This window comes from Phyllopteryx taeniolatus, chromosome 1, assembly GCF_024500385.1.
Source record: "Phyllopteryx taeniolatus isolate TA_2022b chromosome 1, UOR_Ptae_1.2, whole genome shotgun sequence".
NCBI lineage: Eukaryota > Metazoa > Chordata > Actinopteri > Syngnathiformes > Syngnathidae > Phyllopteryx > Phyllopteryx taeniolatus.
Window position 1 is genome coordinate 11,282,239 of NC_084502.1, and position 12,413 is coordinate 11,294,651.

The following is a 12,413-nucleotide window of genomic DNA, read 5'->3' on the forward strand; positions in this document are numbered from 1 at the left end:
AAAAATCTAAATTTAAATTGTCTGTTTTTTCAATTGATTTCAGACAATTTTGTATCGCTGATTCCGAAAAAGACATCCGTTTATGCTGTTCGGGTCAGGTTTTTATGCCAAGTTGTTAAAAGTTTATTAATCAAATGTAACAAACTTTACTTACTGTAAATTGAATAGTAGACATTGACAAGAGTAAGTACCAGTAAAATCATCGTTCAAAATTCAGATCAATAACCTCTAAAGCTACCTTTACAGGTAAACGAACACATGTGGCCTTAGTTCAAAAAGTTGACCTAAGCAAAACCAATGTGATCTTTGGATTCCACACATCAAAACTCTCCTAAATAAGCTACAAAAATCTTAGACGATAAATTTGTTGTTATTAATTGAAAGTGATTGATTGACTGATTGATTGTTATTATCATTATTTTCTTAGAATCTCATTGCATTAAGTTGTCTAAGCATTTCAATACACCTCTTCATAAAGAGGCCCGCCTCTCTTAAATACATTCAGTTACGCCAGACATAAAAGATTACCACACAAGTAATTCATTTAATTATTTGATGATGAACTGATTGCCGACATATGAATTGATGATGCACAGGCGCGGAAAAATGTGAGCTCTATTTTAAAACTCTTTATTTGTCATGTGCCAGATTGCTTGATTAAAACAAACATAGCTTGGAAACCTTCAGAGACCAGGGGAGGTCTTATGAGGTAAGATAAAAACAAAAAAAATAACTTCCTGTGCAGTGACAAACAAGGTTAACAAAGCAATGTAATCTAAACTCAGGAACAACCGCAATTCAAGACGGAGTAGAGAGGAGGCACGCTGATGCCGAGTTAGTAGCTGGGATGATTAAGAAAATGTAGCAACGGGCGCAACCCCTTACCTGCATCTTTTCAATCATTTCAAATAACTCTGCAGTCTGGAGAGAGGAGAAGAAATGTTTTGAGCTCTTCGCTCGAGTGCTGAAGTTAATTTGCTTCTCGCACTGACGGTGATCACTCGTGCCCAAATCAGCTCTGGCACTACCAGGCTGGTGCTGCCTCGCCGCGTGTGCACTCAACATGCGCTCTACCATTTGGTCCATCGGGTAGTTTATGTGTTGAAATAATGAAAACAACAGATTAGACCAGTACCTTGATGATGTCAAAGATTACAGTGGTGCCTTGAGATGCATGAAATGAATGGAAATGCCATGAATCTATTCCAGTCTACCAAGGAAAACACATTAATATTTTTGTAATGTGTTTTTAACAACACAAATAGCACTCTATAGTATTGTAATATGAAAACCTAATTTAATGACATAATACCATGTAAAGAATGAAACTACTTTTGCCACATTTTTTTGCTTCGATTCAGTGGATGTTGTGCGGCTCCTTCTGGTGTGGCCACGTATGTATTTACAGACATACTGATATACAGTACACTGAAATGTCACAATTAAGGTCAGTAAGCCACAGTTATAGCAGTCGTTCGTCACAGAGGATAAAGAGGATATTATCTGTCTGCATGTGCTGCTCCACCATTTGTGTTCAAATAACTGTTGGCTGAAGGGTTATAACACCGTGACACCAGTGCTATTTGGTAGCCCTTCTCTGGCATTTTGCATTGTTTGTTAGCATTAAGCTAAAAAAAAAAAAGACTTTTCTACTCGTATCTCAAGGCACCACTGTATTATTCAACTTCTACCAGATACATTCTCCAATCTACAATACATCCAGATGATTTTAGACCAGAGAGAGCTGTCCTACGGCGTAGACATTTTCCTGTTACTAGCAACTCTTTGTGTGACGGACAACTAAGAAACGCTCAGAGTGATGTTTATGTGAATGTCTTATTGATGACATTTGCCAAACAAGGCAAAACCGGCAAGTCTATCTGTCCAAATTTCCACATGCATCTGCTGACCACTATATGACAGCACTGCAGTCCATGTGGGGTGAAGGCAGGTCAGCTCAGCCAGTTAAAACGTTAGTGTACAGAGCGATTGTGTGCTAGCTTTCAGTGTGAGTACACCTAAAGTCCCCCACCATGTGCAAACAATAGTCTGCCACAAGCTCTGAAGGTAAATAAAAGCTGACGTGCACCATGTTAGCGAGAGATCAGAGTAACAGCGCATACACTTCATCTGAAGGCTGAAGCATGAGCCGCTCATTTCGATTTGCCTTTAAACCTCCGAGAATGTCGCCATGCAAAATAAACACCCGACTTCAACGCTAACATATCTTCAATCTGAAATCAGATCAGCAAATATGAGCTGTCACTCAAATGCCAGCCGAGACTGTCGCCAAATTTCAACTACTGCCATCTCTGTAGTTATGCTTGTAAATAAAAACACTTACATGCCTGGGTTTGTTCCAGTGAGCCCGAGTCACCAGTGCAGAAGAGATACTGGGATTTTTCGCCATATTTCTTCAAACAAGCTCAATGCTTCAAAGATGCTGCAATGAAAATCGACCTTTCTATGAGACCATGGCCGTTCCCAGTTCACCGGCTCCGTGACCACGCGTCACATCAAACATTCTTATAGATCCACACTCGAAGCGGTTAGTCGGTTAGTCAAAGTTGATCCGAGGTGGCAGGCAACCGACGACAGCGGTGTCCCATCTGAGCTGCTTTTGGGCACGGTGAGTCACACCGCTTAACTGAAGTTATAGCACTCACGCCTACATCTACTCCAGAGGTGGAGCTCCTCTCCTCGTAAAACCTTTGACATGATCAACTGCTCAGGTCTTAAGGTATCAGTTCTTGTTTAAACATGGGGGAGGTCTATCCAACTACTTTTTCGCAACACCAAAGCATGTGCTATTAATACAGAACTTTTGACAAAAGTGCCCCAAAAATATTTGTACCTGTGAAAGGTTATTCCCAATCCCGTTGTTGTAGTAAATTAAGTAAGTAAATTGGAAGCAGGGATGCCAGTAATTTACAGTGCAATTACTGTAATGTGATTTTAACAGTACAGTAGTGGATTTTGGGATTGCAAGCATTGTCACCGTGATTTACGTAACAGCGCACCTTTATTTTAACACCTTTATACAGCCGTACTATGGAGTGCATTATGTTGCATAATTTAACAGTATTATGGTATGTTATAACAGTATGTTACCATAATTGAACGGTAAGTGTTGGTAATTTATTTAACAGTATATTACTGTATTTTGGATTACTGTACGCGATAGTAGGATAATTGTGGGTTCTGGAGATTTTGCAAGATAGGCCAGTATGTTACTGTTTCTTTACAGAGTAGTACAAATAAGAATCATCTTTTATTGTCATGAACACATGCACACAAAATTCTTCTGCATTTAACCCATCACAGTTGTGGACATAGCAAATTTGCCGGTACAATCTGACCCCATGCATGCAGCAGAATAACTCATGGCTTCCAGCGAGTATATCAGCTGATTACTGTACTGATGAAGTCAATTTGTGAGTAAAATATTTCAGTCATCATACATCATCATACAATCGCAGGCACACATCGATAAATTCACACGCACATTCAATCTAAAAGTGTTCAATGAACCTAACATGAATGTTTACGGAATGTGGGAGGAACCCTGGAGAAAAAAACCCACACTTAAAATGTGAGATTCAAAGGTTAAACCTCAGTACTGTGAGGCAGATGTGCTAACGACTTAACCATCATTTTGCCCTTATTAAACATCTAACACATTATTAGAATAGAAACAATGAACAGTATTATCTGGTGGTGCCCTCGCTACCCCTAAAATAGTATTGGATGGTGGGGGAAAAATGTATTGTTGTCATGGTGACGAGCCGTGTGTGCATGCGGCAGTAGTTTTAATAGACAAAACCGCCGAAACGCATGTAAGTCAACCAAGCGGCTTTGTTTTCTGTCAATGTTATGATGAATTCCAGATTTAAAGATGCAATAAGAACAATAAATAGAAACTCATCTCTGACTCTGAAGTGGCCAGAAGAGAGCAAGTGTGTGATCCTCAGTGCAGCAGACAATCAGACAGATCATTACGTGATGTAACATGACGCAAGGACACCTACACTGTCCTCCAGCTGCTGATGTGATGTTATTTTAGGTTCAGCTGTTCGTGCCATGTAATTCCAGCAGGCTTATTTGGGATCGCTCATTCCAAGCCAAACCGCAGGCAGGATCATCTTTGTCATCACACTAATTGCGTGTTTTATACTCGTTTGAATCTGCATGGCAATCACGAACACGTAGCTTTCAAACGAGTTCATCACCAGGAAGTGTGCATAACGAGGACCTCTGTGTAACATTCGAGCATGAATAAAGCAGCAACCATAAGAACCACTGGGGTTAATTGCAGATTGACCTGGTTTGCCGTAGGCTCTGATTAAAGTGATGTTACAATCAATGCATTCCATTATCTGTTATTATTGCGGTCTTTTCGCATCATTCGCATCATCGTCAAATAACTATATGCGAGGTCAAATGTTCCATGTAACAGCGAATGGTTTTAGTTGATGGACCGTCTCATTTGTTTTACCAGGGTGCGCTCATGGGCGAGCATAAAAACATTTTGAAAATCACGTCCAATCATTTGAAGAAGTTGACACGCATTGGAAAGCAATGCACACAGCCATTTGAAACAAAACACACTACCCCCCCCCCCCCCCAAAAAAAAAACGGGTAAAATAAAGATTTCATGTCAGTTCGATGAAGGCTACAGCATAGGGGTCAAGAGGTTGACAAAAAAAAAAAACATCTAAAATTTTGCTTCATGTATTTAAAAAAAGCTCGCAAGTCAGGACACTCGTATCTCAAGTTGCCATTGTATTTCTATTTTATTGGTTATAGCCCCTCACTGGAGAAAACTCCACCAGCCGCTACTGGGTTGGAAAACATCGCATTAGAGGTGTACAACGGCTGCAGACAGTCAGTGGAGTAATGCCGAGGTTACCTGCATTCAAACCAATCGGGAGAAGAGAAAATCATTGAGCCGCACAACTGTAGCAAGAAGGCAACGCAGCTTAGTACTGCACAAATTAAACGGAACAATTACATGATAGCTTAGAAAATGTAGGCCAAATGATAAATACCTGGAACCAGTCTGTAGACTACAGACACAACCCCCACCCCTACCCAAATCTTTCCCCTAAAGTCAAATTAACTGTCAGAGGAGCCTACAGATGGTAAGAAGTGCATCAACAACATCGGGAATGTGGAACAACTAGATCCAAATTCTCTTTTAATCCCTCTCTCTTCCCGGCGCTCTCCTTAGATCAAGTCAGTCGTGTAAGCCCCTTTCCAAAGTTGGAGGGGCCTTACGAAACCAATCCAACACGAATGCGATCATATCCTCTTTTAATCACCACGAAGCTCAGCTCCTTTCACTCTCGGTGCTCCCAAAATATCCCTGGCAGCTTTCCCATGCCAGTCACTGGTTATTAATGATAAGATGTTCTGTCTAGCGAGAACGATGAGGAAATGGATCAGATACGAAGTGTGACGGTGGAAATAATAAACAAACGGATGATCCAAAAGTATATTTATATAAATCAATTATAGTCTAAATATCATATAATCATAAATTTAAAAAACTAAACGTGAAAAATGATTAGCTGCCTCATACTGATAGGAAAATTAATTAGCTAGTAGCTTAGAACTGCATATAAATACCACTTTATAACGCCAATATAAAGTGACTCGTCGTCACTTAGTTTCAGGTTTGCTGACTTTGGAGTACAGTGGTGCCTTAAGCCGTAAGTCTATTTCCAAATGTGACCATGCTCGTAACTCACCTTTTGAAATGAATGGGAATGCCATTAATGAACGGAAATTCCATTAATTATTAAACATAAAAAAAGATTTTAATAAAGAAAAATAGCACTCTTTAGTATTGTGCTTTTTAATATCAGAAAGATAACAGAATTCAATGGAATGGAAATTAAACAGTTTGTCCGTCGTGATTGAATGTAATATTAGTCATTTTTCATAGAGGATAAAGACGTGCGCGTGTAATTCTCTTTGTTTTATGTTTAGTTTGACAGTAAACGTAAACTTGGGAGTGGCATTAAACATTTTGAAGCCTTTTTTTTTTTTGATGAATTGTTCACTATGAGCCAAAGTGCTGCTAATTGTGAACGCAGATGAACTGAGTTCACTGCCACCATTCAGTGTTTGTATAAGTTTACGCGAACAAGTCCAAGCCAAAAAAAATAAATAAATAAAATAAAAAATTTTAAATCAGACGAATGACAGAGCATACCTGAAAAAACACTTAAGTTGGGTTACTTGTATCTCAAGGCACCACTGTAGTTCAAAAGAAGACTATCGTGTTCTGTTTGCATGTAACGGCCACCTACCTTGTGGGTTAGCACGGCGCTGTACGGGAGCTTTGGCTGGAAGAGCGGAGGCTCTAGTGCAGCACAAATTCTGGGCTCACTCCCATCGTGTTTCCTACAATGGGAATGAGATGCAAGAGAACACCCAGTAAGCAAACGGCGCTCACAATGAGGTCAACTAAGAGGATGATGGTCTCTGATTGCAGCAGTCAGAAACAACCAACGAGCTCATAAGGTATTTGTTTTGTCGTACCAAGAGATAAAAAGTGTACATCATAGAATTAACCCGGAAGTCAAATATAAATTAAACAAAAGGAAAAATAGCTAAGGCCAATGTGGTATTACATAAAATACAATTTAAACAAAAATAATTATGCATTGTTAACATTGTGCAACGTAATGATTGCTCCATAATTGGACCTACTGTGCAGAAGTCAGCGGATCAACGTGCAAACCTACGTACAAGGTATAACCTATAATTGTTTCACAAAACAGAACGTTGAAAATCATTTTAAAAATATAAAGTATTTATATTTCACAATTTAGTTTTTTTTTTATTTTTTATTTTTTACAATATTTTACCAATAAATATTCAAAAAAAAAAAAGTTTCAAAAAAGAGTAAGCAACTACAGTTTGAAAGTTACAGAAGTCTTTAAAATACCAAGATTTAGAACCAAAGTGATGGAGATGAGTATATAGTAGTGAAAGGGGTAATGTTCTAGAACAACCTCAACAAAGAAACGAGTCAATTCATATATTTAAAAAGCTCATTAAATCAAGTGTATTAAATAATTATGAAATGGTTAAGATAGCAGTCTGTGACATAGGTTAGTCATCATTACGAAGACCTGAATGGATTTATTTGAATAGAGAGGTTAAAAGGGAAATTTAGACATGAAACGTTATTTTTCTGTAAGAATGGGCAGAAAATAAGCTATTCTTCTCTCGGTTTTGTGTTTTCATGTGAACATGTCTCTTTTTTCTTTTCTTTTATGAAAGGAAATACAATTTAAAAAAGTGTCCGTCCAATATCTGTTTGTAGAAATTATGAAATCAACCCCCGCAACATCCATCCATCATTCGCCATTCATCGATCCGTCACACAAACCATCCTCAAATTCAATCCTGCCCGAAAATGTATGATGATGGCAAACAAGACAAGGCATGAATGAGAAAAAAATGCATGAATTGGAACAATCCTTTCATGAATAAAATCCATATTGTATGTTTTTGCTTTCAGCTAATCTATTATTCATAATTTTTTTTTTTTCAGAAACACATAGTTGAGCCTAATCTATTGCATTCTAAATCTTGATGTACTTTATGGCTCATTCATTGCTTGCGTTAAATAGCATGACTCCCAATAGGTATGGACACAGCAACAAAGGGATGTTCTTCAAACACCTCACGGCGCATAACATCTCCAAGCCGACAGGGTCACGCGTTTTCCTTTCACCAGTGAGCATGCATGCATCCTTTGCTCTATATTCAAGATGTACCATGATGGCTCTGTCACCACAGAACCACCGATCGATACCCAATGCTCCATTGACACTGACAAAAGGGCAGTTTGCACAAACAAAGGGCTTTCAATTTGTTCCATTGATTCAGTCTGTCTCAAACACGCAAGGCGGTCGATCAGCGTGGACCTGGAATCGTCTCGTTGTTGAGTTCACGCACAGCAGGGAATTTTAATTACTGCCCGTGCGGATCCGAGTAGTCAATAATAAACCTAATGTGCATAACAGGCATACAAAAGTGGACCAAAGCTTCATGTACTGATAAACACTCCTATGCACTTTCAATAACTCAATGAGCCACAATGGACATCCTATGGACGGGCTGAAACAATTTAGTCCCATTAGAGAGTCTTTGTGGGACTGCTTGAAATGTAAATAAAACAAGTTGCTCCTCAGAAAGCAGGTGACGAAGGAGCATGAATCTTTAACATGCAGCAGGCTGTTGTCCAACAAGTGGAGGTTCTGCTTCACAAATATGAACTATGAACTGCTAAAACTCGTAGAAACACTCGGTTGATTAAAATAAAAGTGCAGTAGAACCTCGGTTTTCGTATGACTTCAATTTTTTATTTTTTTTTTCACATCAAAATTTTGTTAGTGTTCATACGTCCGCTCGATATTCTTACAAAACTCGTTAATTTTGAGGGATTAATGCACGTTCATCGGAAGCATTTAGTAAATTGTGTAAAAAGCGTTCCAAGGATGGCAAGGCGTATTTCGCAATGTAAAATTGGATTAACAAATACCGGCAATAACAACCCTCCCAGTCCGCTCGGCAACATAACACATCCTCTCAAAAGTCACACCTTAAAATAAAAGCATGAACATTTTAGAACAGCTTGCGAACTGTTTTTCACATTCCCAAAATTCCACACTTTTCAAACTAAAATTCCCATATTTTCCCCAAAATATTCCAAATAAACAAAAATGTAGGAGGTACTTTACATATTTTCCTCCTCCTTCAACAATTCGATGAGTTGCACACCATTTCAGTTCAGCATTCACACGGCATTTAGAAATTGCATTGTCTCGTCTGCAGTCTGCCGTATATGACCGCACTGCATCACACTGAAAGCTGTCCCTAATACTGTGAGCTGTATCCAAAATATTAGAAGGAGCGCTCACTGAGATGCCGAGCCGTTGTTTGTACACAACCGCCAACTAACCACACGACACTGAACATAATGTGAAGGCAATGAGCTGTCAAGAAAAACATCCACATTTGAAGATAGAGGATACTTACATGGCACGGTGTCTGCATCTGTCACGCATTTAAGACACACATCACGTGAAAAGTAAGGGACGAAATGTCCACTGTTGCGCAGCACAGATCCCGCACACACCTGCGCCGTTAGCACTGTACAACCTCCTGCAGCTCAGCGCTAAGCCACAGCTTCATCCCAACAACACAACAAATTACATAAGACAGCATGGTCCCAGCATGGCATCTGGATGCGCTGACGTCCTCTGTGTATATGTTTTGTGTGTGTGTGTGTGTGTGTGTGAGAGAGTGAGTGAAGTGGAGCAGCCAAACTTACTCGCGGCGTGGAAAGCTCCCTGGGAAGTGTGCAAGATGACTCACTGCCTCTGTCTCCCCTCGCCGCAATTCAGCTCCTCGCCGGCGCTCGCACTTCTCTCTCCTCCCTGTAGGCGTCACGGCCGCACCTTCCGCTCGATTCCGCCGTCCACCTACCGGCCTCGCTCGGCTCGCCAGACCGATGCTCGCTGCCGGTGAAGTGAAGCATCTCCTCCTTCCCTCCCTCTCTCTTTTTTTCCCCTCTGTGCCCTCCCACTCAGTCCCTCATGTGCGCATATGCATTCTTCTCTTGTCACTTGCTCCCTCTTTGTCTGCTCCCAGCGTGCGGTCCCCACGAGCATCCGTCACAAGTCTTATAACAGCGCCCCCCCCCCCCCCCCCCCCCCGTGTTCCTTTCATGTATCAAGTCCACCGCTCACAGTTGGAAAAGCGAGCGGGCCCCATTCCACTGACGGAGGTTGCCTCTGCCAGTTAGCTAGGGCTGTTGCCGTGGCAACCACATAAGCCAAATGATGATGGGAGGGCAAAACACCCACATGCATGTTTTCTAATATTTTGACTTGCACAATATGGTCATTATGAGGAAGCATGTGCGGAAGTTTTTTTATTTTCCTCAAGAAGTGGTTCTCAGACTGCGGGGCTCTGTAAAATAATTTGCAATAAATGATCATCATGATATCATTTGTTACTGTGGTGCCTTGAGTTAAGAGTTTAACACAGTTTAAAAGGATACAGTAAGGGCATGATGATTTAGAATTAAATTTTAAAAAAAAGATTGTTAAACAGTTTTTGTCACACTTTGCATCAATTGAATGGCCATCGTGCCGCTTTTTCTGGTCTGCCCACCTTGTATTAGACTGCTGGAAGTATTGTACGTGGAGAAGTCTCAACTTGGTTCAGCTCGACTCCTCAGTACGGCATTAATATTAGTCATTCTTCGCCGAGGATAAAGAATATATGACTGTGTATATGTGTGTGCACGTGTGCGAACACTGAAAGAGTGCTAACTGGGGATTACAACATAATATGCACCAGTGAAAACAACACGATAATCTGCTCACTCTCCAAAGCTTTGAAGCGAACAGTATTACAGGGTAGACAGAGTTAAACGGCCACATTAGCGACAATCTGTTTTGTATTTGGGATTATGTGAGGGAGGCTAAAATGCTGTTTTGGATGATAATCCCTCGTTCACAAACATTTGCTGTGTGATTTTAAGTACGTAATGCTTGCAGCATTTTACACTTGTGCTTATTCATAAAACGTCTGTCATCTGATAAGAGAAGACAGATTTTCACCCGATGTGCTGCTTAAATTCTGATTTCCACACAGTGGCGTCAAAACACGGATCATGGCAAATCAATGTCACATGCATTTAAAACGAGGCCCCTGTGAATTCAGACATGATGGGAAAATAATAATAAGAATAATGATAATAATCAGCAAGAGCAACAGAAAGCTCTTGTTTAATTTGAACAGATATTAGGGCAGGAATTAAGAGCATCCACCCTCAGTAAATCCCCTCCAGCTGGCCCCTCTGCCACAAATTCCACAATGCATTAGCCTTCTCAAATTGGGCTGTGGTCACTCCCCTCGCCTGCCCAACGCCCTTTAACCCCTGGGGATTGCTGCTGTCCGCTCACCAGGCTGCCTCACTTTCTCTTTCACTACTTTGTCAAGACACTAGAAAACCGAATGCAGTCAAATCAAGTCAAAGATGCTGTGCTTCACGACAAGTAAATCAATCACGGGAGGCTGCACGTGTGACACCCGGCGACAAAGTCACCTGCAACGTCTTGGCTGACGTGCTGAAATCTAGATTCAGAGACAGCTGCAATCAACACACTGAACAAAGCCATAAAATGCCTCATGCTTATCGTGGTGTAAGGTGAAAATAAATATTTCTTGCAAATTTGACACACAACAACGAAGAGTGCCATTGGCAAGCAACCCTGACAAATTAGAAGGATTAAAAAAAATTATAATAAATCGCCAAGTATATCAAATGAGCCTTGAAAATCGTGAAACATCAAGCTTTATTTTCCGCTCCTGAATGTTATCAGCTGAACGCTTTGAATAGGCTGAAACCGCACGCTGCTCAACTTTCAACTGCCAATCAAATTCCACTATTTCGACCTGGAAAAATGGATGCCATTTCGTGGAGTATCTTTCTCATGCCGACACATAACGACATGTTTGAGCCTCTAAAATATATTCTCTTAAAGCCTCCATTAGCTTGACTATACTGTATTACACCACCAAGTCTCGTGGGGCTTCTCCACACCGGGACAACAAGGCGCTCTAGCCCATATCCTTATGCTAGCTGCCGAGTCATCCATCCATCCATCCATCCATTTTCTGAGCCGCTTCTCCACACTAGGGTCACGGGCGTGCTGGATGATCAACAGCAACTGTTTGAAGTGCTTCTGTTTACAAGATGTGGCCAAAAAGGCAGTATGATTTAAAAAAAGAAAAAAAGGATACTTAAACATGAGTGTGAAGACACACTTGCCCAGACAGTGTTTAAATCTGGGCTTCCATCAAAAGGACAGCTACAGCAGGTATTTATTTGTTATTCTTGTGCATGTTTATTCTTCCAGGCGACCTACAATATCAGCCCACTCATCTCTAACAATATTTCCGGATTTCCTTGGAAACAAATCCTCCACCACCTTCATCACGCCCCTGGGGAAACCACAGCCATGCACATGTGCCTCCTTAGTGTTTTGTTTTAAATCTCACAGGTGTGCATGCATGCTGTCAGTCAGCAACACAAGACACATCCGAATATGTTGACAAAGCTCATGGATAAAAAATATATATAGCTGGAGTCATAGGACAACTCGGAGAAGAAAAAAAAAAGCAGAGAATAAAGTTGAAACTTTATGAGAATAAAACGCTTAAAAGTTTAAAGATACGTTTTTGAGTTGGCAATCATATATGTACACAGGGAGAGAGAGCCAGCAATAGCTTAGCTATTTGATAGTGGATTTTTAAAGTCACTTCTTTAAATGTGTATTTTTCCCTTGTTAACTCATTTACTGCTGTGGATGTTTATATTC

General features: G+C 40.5%; 1 protein-coding gene across 15 annotated transcripts in view; it reads right to left on the bottom strand.

The window, feature by feature from the left end:
* The window catches only part of LOC133476949 (rap1 GTPase-activating protein 1-like), a 57,515-nt gene that overhangs the window by 21,203 nt on the left and 23,899 nt on the right, over positions 1–12,413 (bottom strand). For 8 of the 15 annotated variants that reach the window (XM_061771036.1, XM_061771082.1, XM_061771063.1 and 5 more), the window contains exons 3-4: positions 6,315–6,408; positions 886–921 (exon numbers count right to left, since the gene is read on the bottom strand). In XM_061771036.1, coding sequence (XP_061627020.1) covers positions 886–921; positions 6,315–6,408 — 130 coding nt within the window. Of the gene's footprint in view, positions 1–885; positions 922–2,344; positions 2,657–6,314; positions 6,409–9,057; positions 9,280–9,352; positions 9,604–12,413 lie in introns of those variants that run through there. The other 7 variants (XM_061771135.1, XM_061771045.1, XM_061771125.1 and 4 more) reach the window with 7 other exon arrangements.